Below are 19753 nucleotides of genomic sequence, written 5' to 3' on the forward strand. Positions count from 1 at the left end.
GTATGTATAGTGGTTCCCCGAAAATATGTCATGTCCTGAAACTAAGGCCATGCCACATTTTTCAGGTGGGCAAAAATATAAGCCCCCTCCCCAAAAATAACCCCCCTGGACAACCCCCTCCCTCCAGCCAGGCAGTGCACCACTCACCGACCTAGCGGTATCCCGAAGGCGCCAAGTCCCGGGAACCGGGGGGGGAGGGCAAAGGCACTCACATTGCTTGGTGCCTTCGGGATACCGCTAGGTTGGCGAGCGGCGCTGTGCCCAGCTGGAGAGGGGGGTTGCTGGGCAGCTACTGTCTTGCTAGCGGGCACAGCCTCAGGGGTCAACGGCTGAGTTGCGCTGTTGCAGCATCGCAACACAGCAGCTGTGAAGTGATCACACTCAGGGGCAGCCACCCGGCAAACCCCCTTTCCAGCCGTGCACAGCGCTATTCACTGACCTAGGGGTATCACCAAGCGCGTGAGCACCTGTTCGCTGCCCCCGGCTTCCGCGGCTTTTGGTGCCTTCGGAATGCCCCATGGTCAGTGAATAGCGCTCTGCATGGCTGGAGAGTGGGGTTGCACGAGCGGCTGTTGCAGTGGAAATGTTGGTGTGTCTTATACACTGAATACAGCCATTTTTGGCCTCCCAAAGACCTCCCCTGCATCCCATTTTTGCAAAAAACGGCCTGTTTTTCGCAAAAATAGAGGCATTTTTGCCTTTCCCCAGCCCCCGGAAGGACTTTGCAGGCTTCAGCAGGGCTGGGGGAAGGCAAAAATACCCCCATTTTTGCAAAAAAACTGTCCATTTTCCACCCATTGTTCGCAAAAACGGGCTTTTGCCTTCCCCAAGCCCTGCTTTTGGTTTGAAACCAAAGTCCCAGAACTACATTTTCAAGTAGAAATTCTGAGACCAGATTTTTTCTGCATGTTATCTTTTTCAGATAGAACACCAAGTAAATGAAAAGTTGTTGCTGCAGTAGCAATAAATGGCCTCCATCATCTGATAAGGTTATAGAAAGAGACATTTTAATCTTGTTTTATATGAGATCCAGATGTAATTTTTATATTCAAGCGTTGTTTAAAATGTATTAAAGTATCAGTTGATAGCCCCTGAGACAAAAGTCCCATCTGATAATTTTTGTGTTAGAACAATCTTCTGTGTCATTTAAGGACAGAAAGAAAGATGTGATTAAAGGTTGTTTCATCCAATTTTTCTGCTGCAGGTTTGATAAAACCAGTTAGGAATGTATGCATTTGTCACTTTTATTATCTTTTTTTATAATTCTCCAAAGTGTGAAATACTATGGTCAGAAGGGAAGGAAATCCATTTTCTACCAGAACCTCCATCTGCCCTTGAAATATTCCATTTGCTGCAAAGGTCATAGAACTTTGCATATAATTATTTAAAAGTGATGTGTACTTTGACTTGATAAAGAAAGATGGATACTGTTGACTTAGTGAGAACAGCCTGCTATTATCTTCCCAAAATGAGCAAGTAAAATTATAAACAAAAACAACAACAAAATCTCACAAAATGTATTACATCAATGCCCACCTCAGTCGCAATCAAACAGCTGAGCTTCATTGAATTTCTGTGAAGAGAGATCATATCTAATGAACATAATTATAACTCAGAATTGTTTAAATAGATGCTTTGGGAGCCATCAGTTTGACAGGTGTATCGTCATTGCCTGTCATGTATTTGTTTAGTAGATTTTAACTCTGCTATTACTGTGTATTCGTTAAATACCATTGTAAGGTAAGGGAATTGACAGAAGCTTTGTGAATGTGTTAAATTGTTTACAGGGATTGGCCAGATTCATTTATGAGTTCACTTGCCTGATTTGCTAGATTTGGGAGGACTGTTTGGGGTTATTTACAGTTATAGTTACACGATTTAGATATGTGTGAGCAGCTGATTTAAAAGCTGTGAAAGGCCTCTGTTGGTATTTACTATTAGGCACAACCAGTTAGAAAACATTCACCTGTTATCTGATTTGTATCGAAACAAAATGAATTACAATGTTGAGCTTCTGAAAAATCCCCTTTGAAGAGATATTGAGAGATATTTGAATACCATGGACAGCTAGAATATCTCATGATTTGATTTGATATAAGGCATGCTTTGCTGCTTACAGGCAGTCCTTATGACCAGTTGTTTAACAAACACTTATAGGTACAGTTGCCTCTGAAAGGATGCTTTAGGATCCATAAAGCATGTCCGGCCATCATAAAACATCACCCTGCTGCTCTGCTGAAGTCATACAACCACATCTCAGGTGCTTGAAAACTTCATGATTTACGCTCCATTTCTGCACCCTGAAGGAATGCCAGCTGCCTTCCGCAGTTCCTTCAGCCACTCCCTTGAGACAAGAGGGAGTTGTCTTGGCAGGTGGCAGCAGCGTGCAACCTTCCCTGCTGGTTTCCCCATTGACTTTCTGGGGCAGCCGGCAGAAAAGATCACATGATCACAGGGCACTTGGGAACTGCTGCGAACAGGATCTAGGCTCCTTTTCTCTACCCCACCAGAGGAGTTCCCTTCCCCGTACAGGGGAGAGCTCACATCCTTCGGTGAGATACAGAAACAAAGCTTAAATCTTTAAATCATGAAGATTTAAGCTTTGTTTCTGCTTTTCTGCACCCACCAGAGAAGTTCCCTTTCATGCACCAAGCAAAATTCCTCCTCCTGTGGGGTGCAGAAACAGAAATATTCTCCCCACCACTACACCTGGGAAGTCTATAGAGCCGTGATGGCTAAACTATGGTATGCGTACCAGAGGTGGCACGCAGAACCCTCTCTGCTGGCACGCACCCGGTCGCCCCAGGTCAGATCTCTGTGGTGTTTCTTTCATCAACTTCTGTTTATCTGCAAACAACGAAACAGAAGCTCATGAAAGAAAAGGACCTTACCGCTTGCCACGTTGCCAGTGTTGCAATTTCCCGCCTTCCACTGGTCAGCTGGTCTTCAGGTCTCCTGCATGTGTGCACATTCACATATCCGCACATGCATACATTCACACATGTCCATGCATGCACATGTCCGCGTGTTCACGCATGCACACACACCTTTCTGTTTAGGCATGCACATGCACGCAGTTTGGGCACTCGGTGTCTAAAAGATTCACCAACACTGCTATAGAGAATGGTACTTATAGAATTGCACAAACTGACCTCTGTAGGAAGGCTGTGCCTTGCATCAGCTGGGTAGGAGAGGTAAGTGAAGGAATGTATGTGCACGATTGGGCTCTGTAGCCAGCTGAGACCTCCTAGCCTGCAGCAGTTTTGCACAAGGTGGTGGGCCCTGTAGCTGCCTGAGACCTTCAGGGTTTGGTGGGGAGCAGTGCAAGGCCTCCAGAACCTCCACAAAGCCCTGAGGCACACACACGTACCCCATTCCCAGAGGCCACCCCCACACCCCATATAATGACCACCACAATCATACAAAGGATTTTGGCCCCAATTATAGTAGTAAGCTGAGGACTGTCCTTTAATTAACAGATATTTTTCTGTTTGTGTTGATCCATTTATATTGTTAGTTTTGTCAAACAGGTACAAAATGTTTAGAAACAAAGCTATGTGCATCATGAAGATTTTTCATAAGGCAACTAGATTAAGTCTGAAAGCTTTTCTATGGCGCTAGAACATTTGAAAGAACAGGCCTGGACTTGCAAATATTGCCACCTTTTTTCTCTGCTGCATCAGTTTTGATTATTTTTTTTTGTTTCTTGTTAGAGGGAAAGAAATGAAATCAAGGTTTAGTACTGAATTATGAATTTGTCTCATTCTCCCCCTTCCCCAAATTATTACTTATTTCCCTTTTCCTTGAGTTATATAGCCTGAGGTAGTTTAATGTTAGATAAGTTCAATTTAGATCCTGGCAGAAGTCCATGGTATCCCAAAGCCTGCATGCAGCAGGAAATAATGTTTTGAAGGCAATGTTCTTAGCATCTCAGTAGTACTGTTATTTCAGAAATGGTTATTAATGATCTTAGAATATTATTAAATTAGCCCTGCTGAAAGCTCTAGCAGGGAAATTAATTATCACAAGCAAAGGAGTCTTCCATGTTCTTTATAGCTGGGACAAAGACAGAGGAAGTAATCTCTCTAATGGATGAACTCCAGCCAAGTTAGTCAGAGAACAAGATAGCAGGAAAGTGACCCCCCCCCCATTTTTTTTTCCATGGAGACTTTTTTTTCTGTTCTTCTATTTGAGTTTTTTGCTGGCTCTCAAGATGATAGTAGTAGTGGAAAAGACTGCAGCTCTTAAAACTTAAGATGCTAAGAAACAGGATTTAAAAGGAATTATTCCTTCTCATGCATATGGTTGGGCTTGATGTGTGATCTGGCAGGGTTCCGATATCCTTTAGCTCATATAGATCAGACTAAGAGCCCACGTGTGATCAATCAGAGCCATTCAAGATGTCAAAAATATAAGAGAAGAGGAGACAATAGTTCAGCCATTGTTGCTCCCTAGTTATTGGTATTTGTGGTATGATGGTTTAAAGGGAAATAAATGTCAAAACCTGACCATCGGTAACCTAATTCCTCTTGAATATTTTCATCCTGTCATTAAAGATAAAATTTCCTTAATCCTGAGCTCGAATCCTGGTGACTTTGATGATACATCCCATTTTATTATGCATTACTCCCATTGGTCCTGAATTGCATTTTAATAAAGGACCCAGAGTTAAAATATTGTATGTGAAAACTCCCCTCCCCCACTTCTTTCTGCCCACATTTTCTGTACTTCTAAGATCTTTCCCTCATATTCATTTTTTCCAAACTAAAAAATCTTTAATGTTTACAACATTCCTTCTCAGGGGAGCTGCTCTAGTCCTCAAATGATTCTGGTTGCTTTGTTTTGCTCTCCTCCAGCTGTAGAACATCCTTTTTCAGGCATAGCTGAAAATTTTATTTTATATTTCCTATCTCTTTAACTGTCCATCTCCCTCAAAATGCAAAGGATCTATACATTCTAAAAGTCAAGCACAGTGAAAAAGTGGGGCCAAGATTAAATATATACAAGATAAAACTAATGACCACAGATAGAATAACCAGCCATAACTGACAATGAAGATAAGAAGTTGGTATCTCTACCTTTTAGAATCAATCCATTGGTGGTGAAGAATCAGCAGTCAAGAAATATATTGTAGACTAATTCTGGGTAGAGCAACCATGAAAAGATATTCAAAAGCTGTGATGTCTCTCTACATTCCATCGAATGGAGAAGTGCCTGAGAGCTGTACTGTGGGTTTGCCACTGTTAGACTGAGTGCCCATTCCTTTAAAAAAAGAAAGGAAGAAACCCCCCTCCTTTTCTCCTTTCTCTGGGTGAGAGTCTCTAGTAGACTGTGGGAGTAGCAAGGGAGGGCTGTCCCTGTATGTTGTTGTGAGTGTGTATCTGTGAATTTCTCCTCTTGATGAGAGTTGGAAGAGGAATTGACCATGTATAAAGGAAGCGACACCCTGACTGCCGGTGGTAGCTACAGAGAAGAGGTGCCTATTTATGCTAGTGTGTGCAGGTGTATCATAGTAGAGTGAGGGGGGGGGGAGGTTACTGTGTGACCTGAGAAACTCTTGAGAGTTGGTAATATGTCTTGGGGTGCCCAGTTACTCCTCCCAGGTGTTGGACAAGAAGACCTCCAAAGTCCCAACTCTGTTGTTCTGTTCTTTACCGAACTGAGCTGAACTGAATAGTAGCTGGTTCCTCGTCTTGGGAACTAAGGGCTTAGATATTTATATTCTGTTATTCATTAACCCAAGAACCTGAAGAAATAACAGTATGGGGATGGGGCTGCTGTTGGGGGACAGAGGAAGGCCAAACAATTATGATAGTGATAGGCAAGATGAGATATGGTGTGAGACAAGGGACAGGTCACTCCTGGAGGATGCAGGACTATTGTTTATAGATGTTCCACATTTCAGCCCCGATACCCTGTCGGTAGATTTTCAGAAGCCCTGGCGTTCAGCTCCTCCTCCTGAATGCTAGGTCAGTCTAATAAAGCTGATCTCATCAGTGATTTAACCATTAACGAGTGGGCCATCTTGCATGTATCACTTGATAGCTGTCTGGCTCTAGAAGGGATACGGCTCACCAAGAAATATGCCCAGCTGGGTTTCATATGTGGCATCAGCCAATGCTTTCCTCCCGTTGCGGAGCTGTCCCAACTTCAGCAGCTTTTGGCTGTGCTTTTGTCGCCGGCAAGAAGAGATTCTCTTGGATCAATCAGGGACTTTGTGATGTCCCTGAGATCAACAAGACGTACTCTTCCCTGTCACTGTCTCTTCGGGACGGTTTAGGTCCAAAAGGACCATCCAGCAGCAAAAGTATTGACTGTGATCTTGGAGCTCCAAGATCGCACGTCGTGTCATTGGGACGTCAGCTCTTGTCTCTCGTTATCTGGGAATTTCTTACCAGCTTCGGAGTTGCTGAACTACAGGTTGGCAGATCAGTGAGATCCTGTTCATTAAGTGGAATTCTAGGCTTCAATTGAGATTGCTGCTGTTATATCAGTCTCTCTGCTACACGCCAGCTCCAGTGCTTCTTAACTCAATTTCTGGGCTGGCAGTGGAATTCCTCAGATTTACAGTTTTGGCGGACTTCAGTCTGCCTTTTCTAGGATTGGACTCTGAGGTGGCTCGTGAGTTCAGGGATAACCATGATTGATCATGGGCCTATCCCAGATTGTCTAGAGAACAACATGGTGGGACAGTGGGCATACACAGGATATGGTATACTAGTTGGAGGCATTAAATATGTGATCTGTATTTATATAAAGACTCATAGGAACAAAGCGTCCACCCAAGAATGCAGAAAATCTTCAGAAATAGATCTCATTTTCTGCAGTAGAGAGCTCTAAGTTGAGGCTCATTTTATTTAGGTGAATTGATAGTCACCCGCTACCTCCCATCCCATCCAAAACAACAGTTCTTTGACAATTCAAATGCCGAAGTGCCATTTGCTTTCTATCCAGGTGCTGTTGATCTGCATAAACACGTCTCACTGCAGGAGAGAAATCAGAAATGTATTTCTCCAGTGCTCAGTTGAAAAATCCTGCTTGAATGCTTAGCTAGTTTTTTAAAGAAAATAGTTCATTTGATCTTGGTTTTCAGTGCACTTCCATAAATTTGTTCAGTGTACATCTGTAGGTAACATCTGCTCAATTGTCTTGCAAGTAACACAATAACGCTTAAGCAGTGCCATTAAAGAAGTACTGGACCCTCTATCATACGGTTCCTCCTGAATGGGCTGCCATGTAAGCAGTTTTTTGTTGTTATAAATAGATAAGATTAGAGCAGCCTCTCCAGGTGTACCCAGATCACATTAAGTCATACAGGCTGTGAATTCTGAAAGTTGTATTCCCAATACTGAAGGACAGAAGGAGAATTGCCCAGTTTCCAGCATAATATATCAAAGAACAGCAGCATCTGCAGATTGTTGTAGAGTTGAGCTGAGCTCTGACTCTGTTCCTTAATTGTGATGCATACAAAGTAAGCATCGGGATTTCTATTGAGCCTCTCTTGAGTCTCCATTTGTATTTTCTTTTAGCTTCAAACGACCACAATTGTCCTGATATAACAGTAGCAAAGAGAGGGTACACATTTCTTCATTGGAATTTGGGTGTTATTTGAAATGCTGTTAGTGACCACTAGGGAAACAGAATGTATCAGAATATAACTACTGAAACGGCTTACATATTGGACTATTAGCATGCGGAAGATGTAGATTCAAATTCCAGTGCAGCCTCAAGACTCATTGAGTACCCTTTGGCTGCTTGCAGACGCTCAACAATAACCAAGTTTGCAAACTTAGCAGCATGAAGATAAAATTATAAAACACTCTTGAACAGAATACAGATAATGGAACAGGTTTGCACATTTGTTTTACAAGTAAGGTAATGGCCATATGGAAATATAAGTGATTTTTAAATAACCAAAGGAACATACTGCATGGCAAATATGGAGGTTTAAAAAACCCAAAGAATGAATAATTGCTACTTCGCAATTAACCTATTGTTTTTGAAAAACTAAACTGCAAAGCGATTTGCTTTTATTTATATGGGAGGCAAGATGCCAGTACACACAAGTGTGTTCATCAGGGAGTGAGGCAAGGGAATGATCAAAGAAAAAGAAAGAAAAAGTTCTTTTACAAAATCAAGGCAAATTACATTGCTATAAAGGTAAGTTGAGAACAGTTTAAAGCATAACTGAAAGAACAGATTTAATATTTATAAAACCTAATTAGCTGTAACACAAAACAACAGGTAGATTCCCTCCCCCTCAATTTATCATTATACAAGTACGTTTTTCCAGGTCTTAAATTGCACAGGGAGCCAACTTAATTATACAAAGGACTCCCTGTTCAACCTCTCAAACAGGCAAAACTGAACGACTGAAGATGGGGGAGGGGGGCACTCAAATCTGTGTTCACCTTCACATTGTTTAACAGTGATTGTATTTGGGAAGAGAAAATGCCCAACAGAGCTTCTCTTGATTATAACTTCTCTCTAAAATTAGTGAAGGGAGGCTCACTTTTTTGGCTGTCTTCTGTTGCAAAATAAATGATAATAGTGTTTGTTATAAGTACTATAAGACAATTCCTGTTTATAGAAAACTACTGGAAAGTAATTAGACATACACACATAACTTTCATATATGGTCCTTTTCAGCTTTTTTTTTTTTAATACAGTTGTTCTACAAAAACCAAACCAGATAGGATGGTGAAATAGGGGAATATTGAACTGCAGTACAGAGGGCTTGTTTTTAGGAAAAACAACTAAGAAGTAGGTTTTGGATAGTGTATTTTAAGAATAAATAACTTGCAGTTGCAGGCAGTTTAGGATAATATATATGTACAATATACCAACAGAAAGAGAATGGTTTAGAAGGGAGATTGGTATCCACAGAAAAACATATCCAGATTCAGCCACTTCAAATATAAGATAATGCTTCCCCTTCCCCCCAACCTTTCAAATTCCCATATGCAAAAAAACAAGTATTCTAGAAAATAAGCAACATTAGGTCTGTGTTTTATGATACATAGCTTTCTATATGGAAATACTGTTTTTTGTAGAAAAAATAATAGGGTTTTGTGGATCTTTCCTTCCTAAAAATTGAAAAGAAACACCTGCAATTATCTAGACGTAGGTTTAACAGTAACATCTAAGTAATCCTAGTTTTGTAACTAGAAATATTCTCTTCTCATAGCAGACCCCTGATTCTCAACTCTTTTTACTCCTTGTTCTCTATAGGCTACATCCAGAAGATTAAATCTGGGGAGGAAGATTTTGAATCCTTAGCATCACAGTTCAGTGACTGCAGCTCAGCCAAGGCAGGGGGAGATCTGGGTACTTTTGGAAGAGGTGAGTCAATTGATGTTATGGGGCTGCAATCCTGCCTTCTGAGCAGGTTGGGGAGATCCATCAAAATTATAAAATGAAGGACACTGAAATTCCCTCTCCTTATGAAATAATTGTTGTTTTTTTGTGAAGCATATGCTAAAGAGAGAGTAAAGTGAGTAAATCAATGGGTTTGAATACAGAACAACCCTCAAGACAATCAGAACCTATAGCAATGGCCATATTATCAGGGCAATTCTTGAAATGAAAACCAAGCATTGAAAGTTGTCTATAGGCTGTTCTCTCTTATATTTCAAGGAAGCTTAATTTTGGGATCATTCTTTTAAAGAAGTTCTGGATATTATGAAAATAGCTCCATGTTCAGTTTGCACAGATTATGTACCTAATAATAACATACATTTCACTAATCAGATCATGCATTATGGAAGATATGACCTTGTTACAGTATATATTGTTGAAGGAACCAACTTTTTACTATTTTTCTTGTACAAAATGTGACTACACATGAAAGTACATACAGCAACACACATAGAGATGTGACAGAGGGTATCAGAATGTCCATAAGCAACTTTTGAGGAGTCAAAAGCCACAACTCAGCCTTTCAACCTTCAGGGAGCCTTCCAGTATGAAACCTCTATCACTAAAAGAGTTATGGCTCAGCTTTTTGGTCTGGTTATTTTTTGGATGGAAGAGATTTTCTAGATAGGAATAGGAGACTTCTAAGAGGTGAACTGAGTTAAGGCATAAAGCTAGACACAGAGACAGTGAGTTCCAGTCTCCCCTTAGGCATATAGCCACATAGCTTTGGGCTCACTCTCAGCTGGAGGAACCAGGCAATGGCAAACCACTTTTAAAAAAAAACCTTGCAAAGAAAACTGCAGGGATTGGTCAAGGCAGTTTCTGAGAATCATACATAATTGAACAGGGGAAAAAAAGGTGAGCTATTTAAAATTCCATGTAGGCCAAAAAAACTAGCTGAAATGTGGCCATTTTGCTGCTTAGCGTCGTTGAAGAGAATTCAAGATCTACTTATGGGTGACTTATTGCAAATGCTCCCAACTCTGTAGCTTGCATATTCATATTTTGACACTTATCTGCGCTGCTCAAAGACTCCTTTTCGACCTTTTTTGATGTTACTTAATACGTTATGTATCTCGTTAAAATTTCTTTGAGAAATGGAGTCAATCATGCATCTTGGATTCTGCTTTGGGTCAAAATAATTGCAGCATTTAATAAAAAAATGTTCTAAACCATAATAGGTGAGGATGCTGCATTGTTTGCATGCATCATGCATATGATAAACTTTTCTGCCTGCTCTGTCAGTCCAGCTGAATCATGGTTTCCCTCTAGTTCCTACTGTATATTTATTTATATTAACGGATGCTTTCTTGTTAAGCAATTTACCACCTGAAGGTTGTTTCCTTCACATTAGGTTAGTTTTCCTAGCCTTGGGCACAGCATAATGCACCTTGAAACGCTATGAATAATCTGTCTTTGCCGTCAAGTATGCTACCCAGGACAATTGCATCCATTTCTGGGCCATTGTCTTAAAAGTCCTGAAATCAGATATCCTTTAGGCTGGAAAAAAAAGTTTATAGAAAAATAGTAAAATGTTTCATCTATCAATCAGTCTCCTAAGCTGGGATATATCTGCTTGTTTTGAAAATAAAAGGTGCTAATAGAAAAGACATAGCAATGTTTCTGTTGCTTTGTCTCTCCTGGCTTTCATGAGACAGTATTTCTTTTTGTTTGAAAGTTAAAAGATGTTGAAGCTCAATGACAACGAACAAGAGTAGCTGCTAGCAGATATTGGGAAAGGCCTTTCCGTGCCTGAGATCTGGAAAGTTCTAGAATAGAGATACACATGAAGCAGATTCATATATTGAGATGTTGACTTGTTTCCCAAGAACACTGGAATTCTACTAAACTGCTTCTAATTAATTCTACCATATTTATTTTGTATCATCTATTCTGCTTGATTTCCTCATTTGAGAAGGGAAATGTATCTCACGAGCTGAAGTTCTCCCATTTTGCTAAACTTAAACTTCAGAATTTCACTAGCTGCTGCTTGTATGATTCTTGTTTTAAAAGCTAGAAACCTCCTTTTCTTTGAAACTGGAAGTTTCAAGAAGTTGAGTAGAGAACATGATGTCATCAGTTTGCAGGCAAGGTAGTATGGGATGATAAGATGGCCTAGAAATATCTTCCAGTAGAAGTAAATAGGAGCACTCTGAGTGTAACAACCTTTATTACATTTGAATCGTTTTGTATTTATTTCCCATTATTTATTTGCTACAGTCTATTTTGTATTTCTATCTTTTAATCATTTTCTGGTTTTGTAGCAGTGTTCCCTCTTAATATTTTTTCAGTGTGTGCGGAAAAGTATAGTGTTTGAGCAGCACATTTTCATGCCTGAGCACCTGAATTTTTTTTTGCCATAATTGCCATCAGAGCAGATGTTGGGGAGGGGGACAAGGAGGAAAAGGGTCCCTCCCTCTCCCTCAGACCCCCCCCCCCAGGAAGGAAGGAAGGAAAGGGAGGGGAGGGAAAGGAAATGGGAAAAAAGAAAAGAAAAGGATGAAGAAAGAAGGGAAAGGGAAGGGAAAAGAAAAAAGAAGGGAAAAGGAAATAAGGAAAGGAAAGGAAAAGACAGGAAAAGAGAAAGGAAAGGAAATGGAAAAGAAGGAAATGGGAAAGAAGAAAGGAAAGGATGAAGAAGTGAGGGAAAGGGAAGGGAAAAGGAAATAAGGAAAGGAAAAGGGAAAGGAAAAGAAAGGAAATGGAAAAGAAGGAAAATGGGAAAGAAGAAAGGAAAGGATGAAGAAGAGAAAGGAAGGGAAGGGAAAAGAAAAAAGGTGAAAGGAAAACAAAGGAAAGGAAAAGAGAAAGGAAAGGGAAAAGGAAAGGAAATGGGAAAGAAGGAAAGGAAATGGGAAAGAAAGGAAAGGATGAAGAAGGGAGGGAAAAGGAAGGGAAGGGAAAATAAAAAAGGGAAAAAGAAATAAGGAAAGGAAAAGAGAAAGGAAAGGAAAAGGAAGATAGAAGGACAGAAAGGGAAAGGAAAGAGTGGAATGGATCAGTACTGCTCAAAAATCAAGTCTCAAGATCCCGTGGACTCCTTTGGCTCAGGCATTCCAACTCCACGCTGCTTCCCTCTCTCCGCAAAGCGAAGGGATCGCAGAAAGGCTGCTGAGCCCAGAACGGGGCTTCAAATGACACAGTGCCTGAGAAACGCAGGATGTGCAGAGAAATGCAGGCTACAACCAGCGAATCGCGTTTACCCAGGAATCGCCGAAGCCCCAGAGGACCAATGGGAATTCTCCCTTCTGCAGCGTCATCTGTCTCCGGGTAGAGTCTTCCTTGACTTTATCCGCTGGAGGAGAGAGTTCGTTGCAGAGAGAGGAGGGAGGGAGGAGGAATATTTTTAGTCATATTGTAAGACATTAAAAAACACTGCACGGCAGTTGGAAACTGCTGCGCAGAGTTTTTGTTTGTTATCTGCGCGGCCATGCTGCCGCGCAGCTTAGAGGGAACATTGTTTTGTAGTTGTTTTTTAATTTGGTCTTAGACATAGAATATATAGAATGTTATATATAGAATGTAATAAAGGTTGTTACACATAGAATATATAGAATGTTATATATAGAATGAAGAAAAAAGATGTATGAAATAATAAAAATGCACATATATATATAAAGTTATAGCTATGCAAGACTTATATGTACAGATAAAAGAATCACAAGATATGTAAAAAAGTGTAATGTGTCGCAAAGATGTGAAGTTTGCATAAACAAAATAAAAAGTTTTTTAAAAAGAGCACTCTGAATGAATGAGCTGCAATGGCTAGTGCAGAATCAAGGAGCTATTAAGAGGGAATAATTCATTCTTTGATAGGGCATCTTCATCATTATACTCATTAAATTTGCATCTTGAATATTTGCTACGAAAATAATTTCTTTAGAAGAGATTGAGAATCAAACAATGCAGATTTTCATCTAGAACAAGAGGCAGCAATTGTTTAAGCTGGGACTCTGAATTGTAAGAGCTTACTCACAAAATATCTGGTATGAGGCAATGTTCCACTTAATGGTAGATAATTCTTTTGTGCAACTTTCTTGAACCTGAATTCAAATACATATGCTGTTAGGAGAGTATACTCTAATGAGCACAATGAAGATAATATAAAGACTGTTAAAACATTTTTAATTTGTAATGAAAATAATTAACTGTATGTTAATTATACATGAAGCTACAATAAAATATACTAGTTGTAGTGTAGTCTGCTAGTTTAGTTGGCCTGAGCCCTGACTCAGGTGGATCAGAAATTGCAGAGAGAAAAATATGTGATTTACAGTTTATCTCTGCAGTTGGCATCTCTCCATGCAGAGTAAGCTCTGTCCAGATCTGCTACCAACTTAACCCAATCATCTTGTTGAAATGAGCTACTTGAAAATAATGGCATAATTTAGTATTTGAATTTAATTTAATTAATTATGATGAAGTCGTAGTCTGCACCAGATGCTAGAAATATCCTCCAACCAATAGCCATCAAATTATCAGAGCCTGATATTGTTTTTTCTTGTCTATAAAAGTCAACATGTGTGGATACCTTGACCAATAAAAATCTGAAATCATTATACTGAGTGACCTTAACAATATTTCTAGAAAGAAAAGCTTTGTATTCTTAATATAGGCATTTATGTATTTCATGTGCTTTTATGCTGCTTATATCATCTGATTTTGTTATCCATCCCACCTTGGTCAATTAGGAAAGAAAGACTCTTGAACTCATGGTTAGCAAAAGTACACTTAAAGCCAAATGGTTACAGTGTAGTAAAGTCGGATTTGGATTTTCACGTCCAAAGCATCTGGTTAACTTTTCTCCTGTCTTCCTGTCCGTCCCCCCCCCATGGGTAATTTATTCAAATAAATGGTTTTGGTAGTCCCTGGCTGAGTGGGTTGGATGGTACTGCATTCCATTGGGTGACCTTGGTTTACAGCAAGATACAATACATAACGTTAGAGAAACCAGCAATTATATGTGTGTGTCACATTACAGTCATAAAAAACATAGCATTTTATATTTTTAAAATAAGCAGTTACATCCCAACTCAGGAGATTGACTTGATAGATGAAATTTTAAGCAATCCACCAAAGTATGTCCATTTTTTTCCATGTAAATTCTGTAAAAGCTTTAGCATCTCAATACATGTATTCTGGTAGTGTTCAGTAATCCTCATCACATGTGAATATTTCACATAGTTCAACGTGTTATGGGATTTTGGTATAGTAGAGGTTATGATGGCTTTCACAGGCCCTGAAGAAGGCCTTATTCATATTGCAAGCAGTTTTGTGGCAGAGTTTGGTTTTTGTCTTGATGAGCTTCCAAAAATACATTTGTATGTATTCCAACGATGAGAAATATTTGGAACACATATCGTCTTCAAGTAGTCCCAAAATAGAAATCCAAATAGGATCCATCAATAGTGGCAGAATAAATTTAGAGAAAAATATTTAATAATCTTCCCACAATCTTTTTTAAAAGAAATTTTAAAGAAATAAGTCTGTAAATTCATATCAATATATAGAATGTGAATGTGAAATACAGGTGAAATAATTGGCACAGCTAGTGTTTATCATCCAAGACTTTAGTTCCTTCTTAAAATGATAGACTTTGCCCTTGATAGTAAGTGTTGATGTGTAACTGGAAGGGGGAAAAAAAGTTGTTAACTTCGGTCAAAAATTTTATTTTATTTTCCTGGGAATAAGTTCTTGGTTTGCACAAAGATACTATTTTTTAAATTGTCCTTTATCTTCACAAATTCTGCCTTATTGTTCAGAGGTAGTAATTCCTTCCCGAGTCAAATATTTCCCAGAAGAAAAGATGATTGCTAATATTGGCATTTTGGATTGCAAAGTAATGAAAAAGCTATTAATCATAGGCTGCCAGTGACTGGTAGTTGGGTCTCATTTAGAAACTGTCACTTCAGCTGTGGTCTTGGGTGACTTACTGAAGGAGAGAGTTTAGATGAGGCACACTCAACGATGCAGTTGCAATGCTGCTGGAATTTTGTTGTCCACTAGATGGGACTAGGAGCACAAGTAGTTCTTCCATTATAACCACTTTTGATCTTCTTGTACTTATTTGATGGGATTACTAACCATAATTTGCTACAATTACAAATCCTAGATATGTTTAGAAGTTAAAAAAAAACCATAAGCATTCGCATTTAATCTTTTAAAAAATCAAGAGCAATTGATATTTCCTCTGTTTTATTAACTTCTGGATGAAGAAACTGAGAGGGTTTTTTTTTCTGATTCAGAAATTAAGAACTTTTGGGTTGAGATAAATCCAAATCAACATTTATTTGAAGGTTATAAATTATCACGTGCTGCACAGCTGCATGGAGAAAACCAATTATTTAAGGCAGAGTAGCATATCTTATTACAATTGTTAATTAGTATCCACATTTCTTCTGGAAATATGTGCATTTTAAAAAATTGAATACTTAATTACAAATAGTTATAAGCTCAGTTATGAAATGAGAAACAACTTAAGTAATTTACTTGAATGACTTAATTACCCTCTTGCATTTTTGTGGTGGCAATTCAATTTAATGCATCCTGCATTTTTAAACCAGTCTTGCATTTTTTTTCTTTTCAAAAAGAAATCCTATAGCTGTGAATTACATTGTTGTGGTCAGCCATTCATATTGTGGTTGTGCAAGAATGAGCAAAATTAGGATTGCAATGGTAGCATGTAGAGCATTGAACTGAGGCACATATGCATGCATTTACATCCTTATGCACAGGCTTTGGTGTCTTCAATAAAACAAAGATGTCGCAATTTTTTATATCTTCCATTTTAAAGCTCAGTTCAAAAGAGAAATATTTTGCTTGTGTTTTTCCCCCCCCCCCCCTTTAACATTCTGTTGCCAGCAGGATTATAACTTTAAATCTTTTCCTTTCCCCATTATATGAGCTAAAACTTTGGGGGAAATAACAGGCTGAAGCCATTATGACTAGTCCTGGAAGAAGCTTAGAGTCATAATGATAAAAGTTGCAGATGGATTGAAAGCCACAAGTAAATAATAAATTCTACTAATTTCTCAGACACACAAACCACCAGGAAGGTATGCAGCATACAAAGAACATGCAAAAAAAAAAATTCTGGCAAGGATTCATCTGGAATACTGCCTTTAAGATTTCTGGATTCACGCGGGATTGTAGGATTGGATGTGCGCATGCTGGAGTGCAGGAAACCCAAAGACCAGCTGGGCCAGTGTGCACATTTTTGTGGCCGTTTTCAGGGCATTTTGGGGACGTTTTCAGGCTGTTTTTGGGGCTGTTTTCTGGTGCTCTGGCGCCCGCGAAGACCAGTGCCAGAAACCAGAAGAGCAGCTGGTGATGTCAACGCATGCCCACAGACCAGGCTCTGTGTGCCACCTCTGGCATGCGTGCCATAGGTTCACCATCACAGCCCTACAGTAACACCTCTACTGCTAGAAATTAAGACACAGCATAGCAAGAAGATTAGGCTAGAATCCTTTCTTTGTTGTACTTTATTTTTGTAGATTTGTGAGTGGAACTCCCCCATATGTATATGCAAACCCATCCTGATTATATGAATCGTGAGGGTAAATTGAGCAGCAACGAAAGTGCAGATAAGATACGATAAGGGTGATTCAGGTTTCTATAGTCAAAACATGCACATACGTTTGGTATTAACATTGGTTCAATCACATTTGAGCTTGACACGGCTTATGGGTTGTGATGCATTTTCTCTGCTCCTCTGCATTCCAAATGGTGGACGATCACCACTGAACATGTCGATGGAGAATGTGTCAGGGAAAGGATAGCCTACCACTTTAATCCCAGAAGCTCCAAATATTAGAAAATGTATGCCCAAAGCTGGGTCCTTAGTTAACATTTTATCACTGTAAAAATGGTCACTAGTTGAAAGAAAAGCACATATATTTATCCAGCACTGAAATAGAATTAATATTTGGGTGATATTTTTCAGTAAGATCATCTAACATATCTTCAAATATTTAGACTCTTGCCATAAACGCGTAGAAGTCCAGTCTACGAATATGGAATCCTATATTATAGGTTTTTGTGTGCTCATAGCTATTATAGGTAGTCCTCGACTTACAACCATATGTTTAGGAAGCACTCAAAGTTACAGCAACACTGAAAAAAGTGACTTATGACTGTTTTTCATACTTACCACCATTACTACATCCCCATGGTTAAGTGATCAAAAATTGGATACTTGATAGCTGGCAGTATCCTAGGGTCATGTGATCATCTTTTTCAAAATTCTGGCAAGCAAAGTCAGTGGGAAATCCAGAGTCACTTAACAATTGTTACTAACTTAACAGCTGTAGTGATTCACTTAACAACTGTGACAAGAGGTCATAAAATGAAGCAAAACTCACTTAACAACTGCGTTGCTTAGCAGTGGTAATGTTGGATTCAATTGGGTGTAAATCAAGGACTATTTTATAGGATTACCTCTGGCTTTTTTCTGTTTAGCTAGAACCAGTGGGGCAACATTTGTTACTTCTAGATGTTCATGCTTGGAATTAATTCTACATATTCTTGATATGGCTGTCAGTTTTCCACTTTTCACTTGAATTTTTTTTCTTTCTGACAGGTCAAATGCAGAAACCTTTTGAAGATGCCTCCTTTGCTCTGAGGACTGGTGAGATGAGTGGACCAGTATTCACAGATTCAGGGATCCATATAATTCTGCGTACGGAATGAGTGTTTTGGCACCATGCGCTTGGAAAAGAAAGGGTGATGGGAAAAAAGGAACAAGAGAACCTTTATTCCAACCATTGGTACGCTCTCTATCCCAGAACAAACTTCATATCTAGCTTATTGTTTATTTTTGTTTATATATATACGTAAAATATAAAATATATAAACATAAACAATAAGTGTGTGCATATGCAACACACATCAATGTATCTCTGTTTCATATTTCAGTACCTTATTTGACATGTTGAAGAAATGTTTTCCCCCACCTGTATTGATGCATGTTAGCTGGGGCCGAAAACAATTGAAACAATGAGATAGTAGCATCTTGCATAGACACAATGACAGTGTTTTTAACAACAATAAAAAAGGAAATCCCTAGCTGCTTGAGTTTAATATTGACAGTTTCTTCCATTCAGGAGACATGTCTATACTTACAGGGTCATGCTTCCATGCTTACCCTCTATATCCAACTTATCATAGAGTTATTTATTATAGGGCTGCACTGATGGTGGCAGAGTTTAGCTCTCAGTGTCTTTAAGTAGAATAAAAATCTCCTTTGCCATGTTATATTCTGGTTTAAGTTCACAAGTAAAAACATCCCATTTCTTATCTCTCTCACCCACACTTCAGTGTCGTTCATTTCTTAATTTGGCCAATCATTGATAAATTGTTTTTGGATGTAAAACTAGAACACTCCTGTGGCCTCACTTTATTGCTGTAGATTTAGGGGTACAGATTCCTCACGATAATGTGCAAATTCCACTGGACTTCGCTTCCAACTTTCATCAAGGGTTGAGTTTCAGAAGTTGCAAAGGGACTTGATGTTGTCTGGATAGGAATTCTCTGTGCTCACCTAAGCATACACTGGACTCTGCGTCAGAAATATAAGTATAAATTCGCCTTATGCTGATTACCATAATGCGTTCACATTGAATTAAATCTTGCTGATGCCTTTTTGAGGCAGACAGATATTTATCTTCTACGTTATTCCAGTGCAGCCCCTCCCCAAGTTTATTTAGCCCTCTAAAATTTCATTAGATTTATTACATGTTAATCATTCTTGTGTGTTGTTCTTGATGCTGAAATACTACCCCAAGGGAAGGCCATTTAGTTATTGGCTTCCAAGTTTTTTGGTTTGCGTTTTCTTTTCTTTTTTTCTTTTCTATTTTCTTTTGTTCAGAAGCTGGTCATGATCCATTTGTGGTTTAAGATAACACTGTAAGTCACTCTTTCTATTTTTCTGCATTGTTTTTTCTCTATATAAAATCAGTACAATTCCCACCAAGTTCCCTGCTTTTGATCTGATGCAAACAAGCTTTGTGTATATATATATGTACAGAGAGTGTTCCAGTTCTCTTATGTGAGGAAATAAAAATAAATCCCTGCCAACTATCAACATCAACACCAAGTTTGATCTTGTGTTATTTCTTGTTATTTTTAATGTCATTGTGCAGATTTTATTTTAATGTGCTTTCTGATCAGTCAAATGGAACATAGGATTCAGTTTTTTTAGTGCAGACCTATAACTAGCCAAATCAACAGATCAAGGACATGCTCCTCCATAAACTGTGGCCTTCAAATTCCTTGATAAATCATCTGCTTTGAGCACTGCTGGATGGATGGAGGAAAAGAAACCTGATTAGTCTCC

General features: G+C 39.0%; 1 protein-coding gene across 1 annotated transcript in view; it reads left to right on the top strand.

Moving 5' to 3' along the window:
• Positions 1 to 19507, top strand: part of PIN1 (peptidylprolyl cis/trans isomerase, NIMA-interacting 1) — a 33302-nt gene extending 13795 nt beyond the window's left edge. Inside the window, exons 3-4 of the mRNA XM_032210231.1 lie at positions 9232 to 9342; positions 17999 to 19507. Of these exons, the coding sequence (XP_032066122.1) occupies positions 9232 to 9342; positions 17999 to 18108 (221 nt within the window). The 3' untranslated portion in view covers positions 18109 to 19507. The remainder of the gene's footprint in view (positions 1 to 9231; positions 9343 to 17998) is intronic.
• The last annotated feature ends 246 nt before the right edge of the window (positions 19508 to 19753 follow it).

Source organism: Thamnophis elegans, chromosome 2, assembly GCF_009769535.1.
Source record: "Thamnophis elegans isolate rThaEle1 chromosome 2, rThaEle1.pri, whole genome shotgun sequence".
NCBI lineage: Eukaryota > Metazoa > Chordata > Lepidosauria > Squamata > Colubridae > Thamnophis > Thamnophis elegans.